The sequence below is a fragment of the Caloenas nicobarica genome, chromosome Z, assembly GCF_036013445.1.
Source record: "Caloenas nicobarica isolate bCalNic1 chromosome Z, bCalNic1.hap1, whole genome shotgun sequence".
In the NCBI taxonomy this organism is placed as follows: domain Eukaryota; kingdom Metazoa; phylum Chordata; class Aves; order Columbiformes; family Columbidae; genus Caloenas; species Caloenas nicobarica.
Window position 1 is genome coordinate 89,349,794 of NC_088284.1, and position 13,246 is coordinate 89,363,039.

The 13,246-nt window shown below is 38.7% G+C and overlaps 1 protein-coding gene across 1 annotated transcript in view; it reads right to left on the reverse strand.

Moving 5' to 3' along the window:
- The window catches only part of LOC136002284 (uncharacterized oxidoreductase ZK1290.5-like), a 52,129-nt gene extending 38,890 nt beyond the window's left edge, over positions 1 to 13,239 (reverse strand). The window contains exon 1 of the mRNA XM_065657187.1: positions 13,146 to 13,239. Coding sequence (XP_065513259.1) covers positions 13,146 to 13,239 — 94 coding nt within the window. The remainder of the gene's footprint in view (positions 1 to 13,145) is intronic.
- Between the last annotated feature and the right edge of the window lie 7 nt (positions 13,240 to 13,246).

Consider the following 13,246-nt stretch of genomic DNA (forward strand, 5'->3'; position numbering starts at 1 on the left):
TATTGTATAACATAAGAGGCTCAAAATAGGTTGTTCTATTAGCTTTACTTGTATTATTTCAACATTACAGCCACATAATGCATCTAACGAACACATTAAAGTTTTTGGTGTCAATAGTTTCATTTCACTAATTACCTTACAAGCAAATTTGATGATAAAACATAAAATGTTGCTTACACATTTCAAGGTTTATTGCTAATCCATTCACAAAACCACATGCCTCTTCTACGGAATGGCTCAAGGACAGACAATCCTTACTTGCTATCCTTGCCCACTTACTGTCTGTCTTACCTCCTCCTCCTTCACCTGCTTTTGTATTCATATGATCCTCTGACAAGCTGATTCAGATTGTTAAATGCCCAAAAAAGTGAATAGTTTTAGAATTGTTCATGAACATGAGTAACTCCCCAGAGGGGAAAAAACACTGAATTTTGGGCAAGGGATGAGGCAAGAAAAGTTCTCACTTTAGCAGCAGCAGTTATATACTTCAATATATTCAGTATTTTTATTAAAATAATAAAAACAAAAAACAAATCACAGTTGTGTTCAAGCCAACCACAAAATGATCAGAAATATCTTCTCCATGAACTTGTCTCCTGGAGCCTTTCTTTGCATTATGTTCCCCAACACCATCCCTAAAGCTGCTCTCAGACGACCAGATAATGTCACATGAACTTTCTACAACCACAGCACTAGAACCCAAATGTTCTTACTGCTATATTTTGGCATAGTTTCTACCTAACAGGGTCAGTTACTCTGAAAATCCTATTTAGTGTCACATGACAAAGTATTCATAGCATCCTCTCTTCTTTTGTAGAGTGTAAGGTTTTCCTCTGCAGCAGGTGAAATCAAAGCCAAGCTCCTTATGAAGCTATTACACTCTACAATTTTCGTAAGGTGATTACAGAGTATTTCGAGTTATGGGATTCAAATTTAATCACAATCACTCTTACAAAATAACTTGGCCATTTTACTCAGAGTCCATGAGTGGCCTCTAACATATAGAGAATGGAGCAGCTGTCCTTGCAGTGGCGGAACCTATAGAGATTATGGGCTTCTAGAAGAACTGGTAGGACAACGGCAACTGAGCAGACTTGTATTATACAGACAATGCTTTGGTCAGAACTAAAGAAGCACACAGGTTTATCTAAAACTCAGCCATTTAAGGCCATCAAAGCTGTATAAAAGTTGCAGAAATAATTGCATTTTGTGAGGCTACAAAACAGAAATGCCAAATGCAGTGCTGTAACTCCAATAAACAGGTGCTGACAGAGGTGGTTGTGTACAAACATGGTGAAACACAAGCTAGAATAGTTGAAGTATGGCCATGAATTTGCTTCTGCCAACCACAAAGGACAGTCAGGATGACCGTACTTCCATACTTTAACAACATACTGGTCTTGCACGATGGACTAGATGACCTTTGAAGGTCCCTTCCAACCCATATTATTCTATGATTCTATGCTTCACTAAAGAATTGCTGATAGTTCTTCATTGCATTTAAACACATTTTATGGCACTACAGTTGTATTGTATGGATGTAGTATTTTCATGTTCTTAAACAATAATATCACTATGCTAACAAAACACTGTTAATAGACCTGGCCTATATAAAGTCTAGACGTTACCATGAAGTTTTTCTCTTACCTCTGTAAAAGCTATCTGGATTATGGATATTACTTCATATGCACATTTTACTTCGGCAATTTTTTTTCCCTCTAAATATGATTTTTTTTTCTAAATATGATCCATTGCTTAGTGCAAAGGGGTCACTCTGGGACTGTTTTTCTCCTATGTGACTCAGTTAGAATAAACTCTTAGAATTCAATAACACGAGGAAGAGAAGTAGGCAAGCATGATTTTAAACTCCGCAATTCTACTCGGGCAACTCTGCACAGGCAGCAAGGAACAGAATGCAGAAATACAGCCTTGCGACAATGCAACGGGGTAGGAGAGAGCCATTACATGTTTATTATGTATCCAGGGAAAGGGAGGCCAGAATTGCCAGTTTTCTCTCTTCCTGAGAGGAAGGAAGAAATGGCAATGAGCCATTGTTGACAGAAGCACTCTATTCCCTCTATCCCACAGAGGCTCTGACTGTAAATGATATTCACGTCAGCTGCTATAAAATGATCATACATCTCTGATCACTGACCTACCATTTATCTGGTCAGAACTCTAGAAAAGGATGTATAAAAGCAACTTCTCAGAATGTGTCCCACAACAAGCCCACAAAGTCTGTAAGCAGCACCTATCATCAGTGGGATGCGATGGCTCCATTATGGCACCAATTCGCTAATGTGTTTCTGCCAGCAAAAACACACTATCACCCAAAAAATGCAAATATTTTCCCTGTAGGAGTAAAGCGATTTCCACTGGAAAGTGCCAGCTATTTAAATTATTCAGCTTTTGTACACAAATATTTTTATCATGCAGAACTTCTAAATTAAATTTATAGGGAAGGAAAACTCTGGAAAGTGTCCTATACATTTGAAAAGTAATTATGAATGTGTAATCCACATAGAAATTTCATAAGCAAAGCAGCAGTACACATTTATTCAAATGCTTTTACAGACAGACTGCCAAATCTTGAAGCCTTTTCTTTCACTCCACACTTTCCCACCGCCGTGAGAACTATTTCTCATTAACAACCAAATTGGTTTCAGATGCTCTGCTATAAGATGTTACCTTAGAAACCATTTGGTAAAAGACTGTGGCTTCCTTCCATAGAAATCTCAAGCAGTGAAAAGGCAGATTTTCTGGCATAAATCAAATCCAATTTCTAGGGTTCACTAAACCTTTTCTCCTCAGAATAATGTTTTGTGACTAGATCTTAGCAGTTAATAGTGCACAAAGAATTGCTGGTGTGAACCAGTTTTAAATGATTTTCATTCTATGCCCTTTGTTAACTCAATTGAAGTTACTTCCAGTGCTTATCATACCTTGATAGAACTTTTAACTTCATAACTAATAAGGATATGTAATGTGTACAGCAAATAGGCTGATTAAAATATTAATTTTATTTTCCTCCCCTTTAATACATCTATTTAAACTACTCTATCTGATGGAGATTACATTAAGTAATTAACAACATTAGACATTTGGAAATACTTCACAATAAATAAGACAGACCTGTGACAATTTTTTCCTTGTCCAAACAACATCCACAAAAAAGAAAAATCAAAAGAAAGAAAGTATTAGGTCCACACTTTGTACTTAAGTAGGGCATTATCAGAATAATTCCTGCTTTCAAAGTTTGACTTGAAAATAATAGCTATATAAATAATTTACAATTAAGTATAATCAACATACAGTTGAGGGACAGCAATTTTTAAAAAAATGTCGTCGACCATAAGACCGATAATTCAAAACCACTTTAATATTGTAAAGATATTATAGAAAAAATTATAAATACAACTGCAATATATAGTGACGTAGTTTACGAGTTGAAAATGTATGTACAACAGCTCATCATTGTAAGATCCTAATTCAAGATGACGCTCAAGCTGATGGCTAATTTTTGACATCATAGCAGTGCCCTTTACACCTACCACATGTGCTGGTTTTGGCTGGGAGTTAATTTTCTTCACAGTAGCTGGTATGGGGCTGTGTTTTGGATGTGTGCTAGAGGCAGTGTTGATAACACAGGGATGTTTCCGTTACCGCTGAGCGGTGCTTACACAGAGCCCAGGCCTTTTCTGCTCCAGCGGCGAGCAGGCTGGGGGTGCACAAGGAGCTGGGAGGGGGCACAGCTGGGACAGCTGATCCCAGCTGACCAGAGGGATACCCCAAACCATATGATGTCACACTCAGTATTTATTTTGGGGGAAGGAGAAGAAAGAGGGAGATGTTTGGAGTGACAGCATTTGTCTTCCCAAGTAACTGCTAGGTAGCCCTGCTTTCCTGGAGATGGCTGAGCACCTGCCTGCCCATGGCAAGTAGTGAATGAATCCATTGGTTTGCTTTGCTCACATGCGCCACTTTTGCTGTACCTATTAAACTGCCTTTATCTCAACCCATGAGTTTTCTCACTTTTACCCTTCCGATCCTCTCCCTCATTCCACTGGGAGGGAGTGAGCGAGCGGCTCTGTGGAGCTGAGTTGCTGGCTGGGGTTAAACAAAGACACTAGACTACTTGCAGAGTTAAGTGCAACTGTGAATCATTACAAGATCCTGCAATATCCCACTGCCAACTAATTGCATTCATGAATTCAAAGGACGGTAGCAACCCAGCTATCTGTAGTGCAAACTAAAACTGAAAAATAATGTTTCTGGTCAGATGCCTTTTTTTTTCCACACATCACCTAAGTTTAAAATGTATTTTCTCAAGGTTTCCAAGACAAAAAACATTTCTTGTAGCTCTTCCTCTCACACTGCACATTCAACCTTAGAATAATATTTATTAGAATGCAAAGCACTTCCATTCAGGCGTTAAGCCTGGAGAACAGACCTTCCAGTTATGAAACTGATGTCAAGCCTCAAAGACGGCTTTCTCTGTTCCCTCGCCTCTCCTCCAGTAATGAGGATTTTGTATCACTCTCTGTGCTGGAGGTACTTGGCATAAACATTAAAAGAACTGAAGAAAGTTTAGGAATCGGTACCTCCCTCCTCCCCATTTGGAGGCATGAGGAACTAGTGCAGTGTAGGTTACAGCAGCACATAACATCACCATTCAGTGCTGCCAAAACTATGCTAGGGAGCTCTGGCAAAGAAAAAAAGGTATGATGACTAAAATCTGCTACATGAAGGTGGAGAGATAAAAGTCAGCTTTCTTTTTTCCCTAACAAAGTTTGGTATCATTTATTTACATTACAGAAACATGATGCAAGACAAAAGTTAAATACACTGGAGTTTGCTTCTCTACTCATTTCAAATTGGTTACAAATAACTTGTTCATCTAGTGGGCAATTAAGCTTGTAAGATTTAAAAGTATTAATGGCAACAGGAAATTTAAAAGCATACACATAAAGTGCCTCTGCTTATACTGATAAAAGGCTCTAATTATTTAATAGTGATATAAAACTTTTTTTTTCTTTCACTTAGACTTAAGTGATGGACATTTAAAATTCATCTGTATCACATCAGCAACAGGGTGTTTACCAAAAAGAATCCAGCATGAGAAAGGAAGATATCTTTCTGCTATTAAATCACAGTTCACGTATGAAAATATAAATACGGTAAAATTCCAAGCAAAAATACAAAAAGCTGACTTCATAGATTTGTAGATGTACAAAGAGAGCAGAGACAAAGTAGCAATTTCCCCCGGGCCGGGGGGGGGGGTGGGGGGGAAATCTGTACTGCATACATTCTGATGTAAGCAAAAATTGACGCAGTATTTTGCCCCACGTGTATTTACTGGTACTCTTTAAAAAAACAACATCTCTATAGCAGTTGGTCTTTTTTAAGGAATGAAACACCACCAGACTGGAAGTAGGTGAAGTTAGAAGCAAGTACGGAAGGTGGAAGCTCAGCAGGTTTAGTCAGGTTAGGAGAGGACAACACTTTGCTCCACTGTCCACAAATACACAGCTCCCTGGAATATGGCCACATTTTGTACATGAGAGAAGTTAAATATCTGCAGGCCCTCAAAGCTCAAGTACAACTTCTCAAGGACAGATCTACAGAAACGGTGGATGAATTGAGACAGAAAGATTTATAGACATGGCATTTTGTTCATCACAAGAGGCTATTAAGGCAACTTGGTAACCATGGGTGAGAAGCCAAGTCCTGACAGAATAAAAAAAATAGTTGAAACATAAAACAAAGGGAAGAAATAAACAGCCGATTCTTATTAAAGGATAAGATTAATAGGGGGGTGTGCCATAGGTCTTGGTATCAGGACCACCAGTCCATAAATTTCTTTAAGAACTGAAGCTATGAAGAAACAAGAGCCATGAATTAAAAAAGGCAGTAACAGTGGAGAATGACAAAAAGTGACGGCTTGATTCTGCTGCCATTGAATTGAATTGAAAAGCAAGATCTTATTTGATTATAATCCCAACAGACTGGGTCTTTTTTGACCACAGCTAAGTTTAAGAATGAATACGAGCAACTCTGAGATTAACTATTAAGAAGTAGGTAACTGGATTAGTAATACATCATGGAAGGAAATGTTAAAATACTTCCATTCAGCATTAAGATTCAAGTTATATGTAGCATTTCAATGAAAATAAAACCCAAACAAAACCAACCAACCACCAAAAAACCCATGAAAAACCCAAACAAGACATTCCCCCGCCCGCCAAAAAAGGCGCCCCCCCCCCCCCCCCCCACAAAACACCAAAACCAACACAACCTGATGTAATGAAAGTGGAGTAATCTCCAGAAAAATCCTACTTGTTGTGAAAAGAACTGGGAACAACAAAAGAAGTCTTCGTGTAGTTGCAATGCAAATGATGCAATGTCTTAAACAATGCAATCAGTGAAGTCAGTAAACACTTTTACAATTTATTTACTTAGATAAAGCTACAGCTGAATTATCAGGAATCTTATCTATGGAACACCCTGAAATGAGGACAGAGGGATTTTAATGGTTTCTCTTGAGTATGGAGGGCCTTTATGTATATGTGTGCATTATTTTACCATGTTAGTACTGCAACATACTGACGAATGCAGTAAAAATGCAATTCAAGCAAGATAGTCATAAGTTAACTGACATAATATCTTTTATTGGAATTGATTTTTATTCCTCCCAGGCTTTGGCTATTTGACTAGAAACTGCTCAGAGTAGTACCTGTCTCCTTTCCCAGTTACAGTGCCTACCATAATGGCACTGTCAATTCTTGAATGGTCTTCTGAAAAGAACATCATTACTACTAGTAAAATACTGTGTGTGACATGGGTAAGGCACAATGAGTATAAAGACTTGATTATTTCATTTAGTAATTGCCTGTCTTGAAGCCCCTTCCCAAACAAGCATGCAATTAATGTTATACTTTAATAGGAAGGGATCATTAGAGAACTTTTTATCTCATTAAGCTGTTATTAATTCTAGCTACTCCAAAGATTACACGGAAAGCAACTTTACACAAAACATTCTATGAATTTCATTATTGCTGTCCCTCCCCCCACAAAACAAAACCAACCAAAAAACCCCTCTTCTAATGGGAATGTAACTACCATGTCAAGGGCAGGAAGATAGTTTCACTAGACAGAGCCAGAACAAGCCTGAAGAGATGTCTGTAATTGCTGTTTTGTGGAACTTCCTTAATACAGTTGTGCTGGTTTGACCGAAATTGAGTTAATTTTTCTTCATGCAGTTAGAAACTTTTCTTATTAGTGGCTAGCACAGTCTTTTGGTTTGGATTTACTGTGAGAATAATGAGATAACATACTAGGTTTCCCATGCTCTGCCTGAGAAGAGCTAACTTATTTCTTTCAGTAGCTGGGCTATGTTTTGGAGTTGGGATGAAAACAATGTAAGAACTCACTGATATCTTGGCTGTTGTCAATGAGACCAAAGCCTGCTGAATTGTCCAGCTACAGGTACAAAATAGCAGCTGGGAGGCAGAATAATGGGACAGCACGTAGACTGACATCCAGGTTGGTCAAATAAATATTCCCTACCATTACCGTCACGCTCAGTATATAACTGGAGTCAGCTTTTCCGGCTAGGTAGTTCTGTTCTGGTTGAGTTCCGTTTGGGAGTTTGGTTCCATTCTGCTGCGTTTGGAGTTCCACCAGAATTCGGCCTTTTGCTATTCTGCTGCTGTGCAGTTAGCTTTTGGCCTCTCTGCCTTTTTGCTCTCTTGCTGGGATCAGCTGTTTGGGACCAGAGTGCTCTGCTTTCCAGGAGTGGCTGTTCAGTGCAGATGGAGTTTTTGAAAAATTGCACTGAGTATCACTTATTTTATATGTTATTATTACTAGTTGTAGAAGTATTATTATTTTTGTTGTCTTATTAAATTGTTCTTATCTCAACTCACGAGCTTCTCCCTTCCTCTTTGGTTTTCTCCCAGTTGGAGGGTGGGGGGGGGTGAGTGAACGGCTACTTTGGTCCCAGTTACAGGCTGGGGTTAAACCACAACACACAGCAATTTTTTTTTTTTTTAATAGAATAAAACATGCAGAGAAGTATGTTGGTAAATTTCACAAAAACAGATACTTTTACCACTAAGAGACTTAATCAAGTTTCCCTCACATCACAAAGCCTTCCAACAAAGAGTGATGTCATGCTGAATGTAACCATTCAGCACACGACCTTGAAAACATTTCCTAATATTTCTGTTACAGGAAGAAAAGCTCTTGTGCTACAAAATTATATCCAAACGCTTTAGAGGGTAGCATTTTTACCCCTCAGACTTCAAGGAAAGAAAAAAAAGAGGAAGTGACAGCTTTCTAAGTGGGGGCTTCCTGCTTAACAGATGCAAGCATGAACAGTACAAACTGTATGCATTTTTCTTCCAAAGCCTGAAGAGGATGATTTCATGTGTACTATATTGACAAGTGATGCATTTTTTGAGGATGCTGCTTTAGATAAACACTAAATATCCTGATATCCTGTAGTTAAACTAAGACGATGTAAGACTAGGTAATTCTCTACTACAGTACAAAGACTCACAATGTATGTGATTCTCAGATACATGTAGCTCCTACGAAAAAGTGTAATACACCAAATTCAAAACAGTGTCATTTTATATCACTTATTTGCTGTGTATTTCTAAACTACTAATAAAGTAAGTCTTACAAATATGGAAGTAATTATAGCTATCTTATTAGCAAGACAGTGAATGTATCCATTTTCTAAAGCAATCTAAAGCCACTATGAGGTGATGTACTCTCTGGGGCATACCTTTACACTTGCATCAAGTATTAGGGCCAAAATAGCAATTAGTTTTAGACTTAAGCCTATCCTAGTTGAAAGCAGCCTTCGTAATGAAAATTACCATTGACCACAAACATGCCTGAACCTCTGCATATGAATAATATTAGCTAACACAATTATTAGAATTGAAAGTTATCCATAGTTTTTAGAATCATACAGCAAGCAAGATACAGATGACTTTTATTTGTTAGTGAAAACTTCAGCTATACAGCATATTTCTAACACAAAGGTGGGCTGCTTTATAATAATTGGTAGGTGTCTCAGGAAAGTCTGCTTGTCTTACCACTGCTAGTAGACTTGTCTTTCTGCTGGACACAAGACAGATACAACACAGTATGAATATGTATCTAAGTAAATACAGAATTTTGGGTGTACAGAATTTGGCATGTTATTCCAAGTAACCTTTCAGACTGATCATAAATTTTGCACACTACATAACCTTATCTGGTGTACAAATCCATTTTTTTCACTAGAGATTTTAATGGAAATTGATCCTCCTCACCAAGAACACTTTGTGTGAGCGCAGAGCATCAGAAAGAGAATGGTAACCTAATGAAAGATCACTTAACCTCGTTCCTTCCCGTCTCCCTTTCTGCATCAAACCTGAACCAACTTATTGAACTTTTCCTATACGAATTTGGAAGCCAAAGCAGCTGTGACGGGGAAAATCATTCAAAACAAACAAACAACAGTTAATAAAACACCACTGCCCACCTTTCGACAACTGAAGCTTGAACAGGAGGAACATATCTTTTTGAGAGAATGCTATCCTAGGCTACGCTTGCGCTCTCTCGAGTAACATATTCTGGCTGAGAAACGTGTTACATGTTCCCTGCTCCAGCCCTCAGATACTATGAAAGGGGTTTCATCACCTGGAAATAACTTGCATGCCTATCTGAGCTGCCTTCCAGTTGACATGACTGGATAGTTGCAACTCTCTTAACACAGCATATTTATCTCTCTCTGAAGCTTTTAGAAAGATTATCTAGCAACGGAGACATCATACATATCTGTCCTCTTGAAGATGACTTTTCATAGATAACAACTATATCTGCATTTTAGAGGGATAAGAAATGACAAAGAAACAACCAAATCACAAATCCTGGGGAAATTTTTTGCACTTCAAACATTAGTTAATGCAGTAAGGCTGTAACAAAAATAAGCTATTAATTTGTAAAAGGGTAGTTAAGTGGGAACACCTACCATTGATAAAGATCCCATTGTGTTAGGCTGCATATCATGGTATTCACAGCTGGACCACAAATGAGCTTCACCAACCTGAGCTTCACCCCCCCTTTCCTAAACCTGCAATGTTTTGCAGCACATATCAAGGACCTCTTAAAATGACATGGCTGATTCCTATCTATTACAAGATCCTCAAAGAGCTGCAGAATGTTTAAACAATATGACAAGTGTTATTCTAGCAAGACAAGAATAAGTGAAGTAAAAAACCTAAATCCTGCTGCTCATGACATCACTGTAAGTCACGAGAGGCTCCTTGAAAGCTATAACTGACAGGAACTATTGGGCCAGAAATTTCATTCTCTTAATCTTACGTTACTATCCATTTACTGTGGTTTGAGTTCAGTATTGACAATCAACTACTCAGTACTTACTAGTACAACGAAAGGACAGCAAGCAGCATGCTACTTGGTAGCAAGTACAAAGGAGTCTTGCTGCCTGTCTACTTTCTAGTCAGCTTATTCTTCCAGTAACCTAAGAAATGTATTGCAGTCTCCAATTAAAAAAAAAAAAAAAAGGGGGTTCTGTAGATAGTCTGAAATACAGTTGAGCATATACTGGAACAATGGATATCAGATAACTGAGTCCATTCTCTAAAATAACCTATTTGCAGTAAAAAAAAATATTATAAAAAAATCTCCAAGTGAACTAAATTGGCAAAAAGCATTACAGGTTAAAACAATGAACAAACCCCCAAATCAAAGAGCGAAAGGAAAAAAAAAATAGTACTTTTGAACAACATATGCCTTTTTGCTCGTTATACAGGTACTATGTAAGGGACAGCTGTATCGAGCATTCTTAAGGTTAATAGATACTGAAATAACTAGTTCATACATTGGGCATACACATTCCACGTGTTTATGAACATGTGTATGCACATGAATACATGGTAAATGCAGTTATCAACATTTTGTATACTTTAAAATTCTTTTTAAAAAATCTTTTGGCTGATGATGCTGAGTTGCTAAGAGTTTTAAACCAATATATGCAACTCAAATTACTTTGGGTACTTTGAAACACACATTACAAGTCCTACCTATTCACTTAGTGTTTCTGGATGAAAAAACAGCCTTATTAAAATCAAAGGCCAACTATTATTGAGTTAAGTGGCTTAATACACTCTAAATACAACAGCTCCAATTTTGCTCTCCTTTATACTAATGAAAATCCTAAATAATTGTTCTAAAGTCAACACACACTCATAGGATAATGATGAAAAGGACAAAAGGGTCATTTTATAGCTTAGCTTGATACTTGTCTGACTGATTAAATACAGTGCCACAGACAAAAAACGTTAAGTGCCTTTGATTTGTATATTTATGTAAAATAACGGAAAATATGGGATATCAAATTGACCCACAATAAAATCGCATCATGAAAGACAGATTGGGAAGGGTATTCATGTTTTAGAATATGTTATGAATGAAAGCAGCTTCTGGAAAGACTCTTAAGAAGAGACGGAAAGAGATGCTGTGCCAAAAGAATCTGAGGCTTTACTCAAGAGATAAATTAACTTACTTTTACAAGAAATAAAAACTAGATAATGTCAACCATACAAAGAGACAACTATTCAAAAAAGCCCAGAAACGTGGTCAAGTATGCAATGGTCATTGGTATGTGTGTGGTTGTCCGTTTGCGGGCCACGTTCCAGGCACTGCTACCTGTTGGGAGAGTTAACAGTGACTTTACCTGTTACGTGTACAGCACGGACAGTGCTCTGACACCAGAGAATTATCGGTATTAACCCTCCTCTGCTCACATCGTCCTATGCTGACTTGGAAAAATGGCCTTTAATAATTTAATAGTTTGGCTCTTTGGAATCGTTAGCAAATCCACCAATTTAATGGATTTGGAATTCAGAAGAGTATAAACCTGATATTCCTATGTACAACTAAAAGAAGGATTCTGCTGCATGCCAGTCTTGGCTTTATACCATCTACAGTTCAGAAAAAAGAAAACACTTTTCTCAAAAGCACACAGGAAAGATCAATGCTTTTCTTGTCTTGTGGAGAAAAAAAAAAACCAACAAAAAAACACCTTTCAAATTTCACAGACACTTTCATGCCCAAGTTCTCATAGCAGGAGTGTATTCTGGTTGCCCTGTAGCCTTGTTTTGCTAGGATTGAATGCAATAGCTTTCCTGAACTATCACTCGCATTAACTCAGACAACTAACAGTCTTATAAGGACTTCTAATTTTTTACTCATGTTCACATTTTAAAAAACACATTTGTTAAGAGTTTAACCAATTCTATTGCAGAACTTCTCACTGCACAATTGACAATAAAACTAAATGTGAATGATAAAGCTACTCTTTGCATTTTAATATTTTCAGGCAATTTTTTTTCTCCTAAAAACATATTTAAAACTTCATACACATTTGTATGAGCAACAGCCAAAACCACTAGTGTGATAAAGTTCAATATGTCACCAAACCTTGGATTTCAAGAAGAAAAAATAATAATTTAAAAAATATTTTAAAAAATATTCACACATCAGCTTCTGATCCAGTGCCAGGGTTTAACAGCCTTTGAATTCTTTCCCCTTACGCACAGGCCATGTGTTCCTGCAGCCACAAGGCACAAAGTTGCACAGGCCTGTGACCTGAACATGATGCCGAGACTCCCACCCGGGCTTTCGACTGCAACAGGTGCAGCTGACAAAAAAAAAAAAAAAAAAAAAAAATCCAGTAAGATTAATTCGGGTTTGAAAGCCCGTTTTAAAGAGAAGTCTGCTCCCAAGCCTCAGAAGAGGTGAAAAAAGAAAACACCAAAGCACCGACTGATACCTGTGCGGAAGCAGAATAAGGGATTGGTTCTCCCAAGCAGCAAAGCACCTGTTGCTGCAGGCGGCAGCAGGAGCCCCTCAGGGCCCCCTGTAACGGGCCCGGGCAGATCCACCGGTAACAAACCCGCCCTCGGCGGCCGCGCGGGCCCCTCAGCGGGGCTCAGGCCCGGGCCAACAGCAGAGCCAAACTCGCCGAGCCGGCCCGGCCCTGCGGTGACCCCGTCACCTCACGGCGTCTCTCAGAGGGAGGCGTCTCCGGCGCTGGTTGCGGCCAGGCCCGGCGCGGCACTCACCGAGCCCCAGCACCGGGATGCTCCGGCCGCTCGCGAGCGGCAGCGCGCGGCAGCCGCGCGCCCCGCCCCCCTCCTCCGCCGCCGCCGCCGCCATGCCCAAC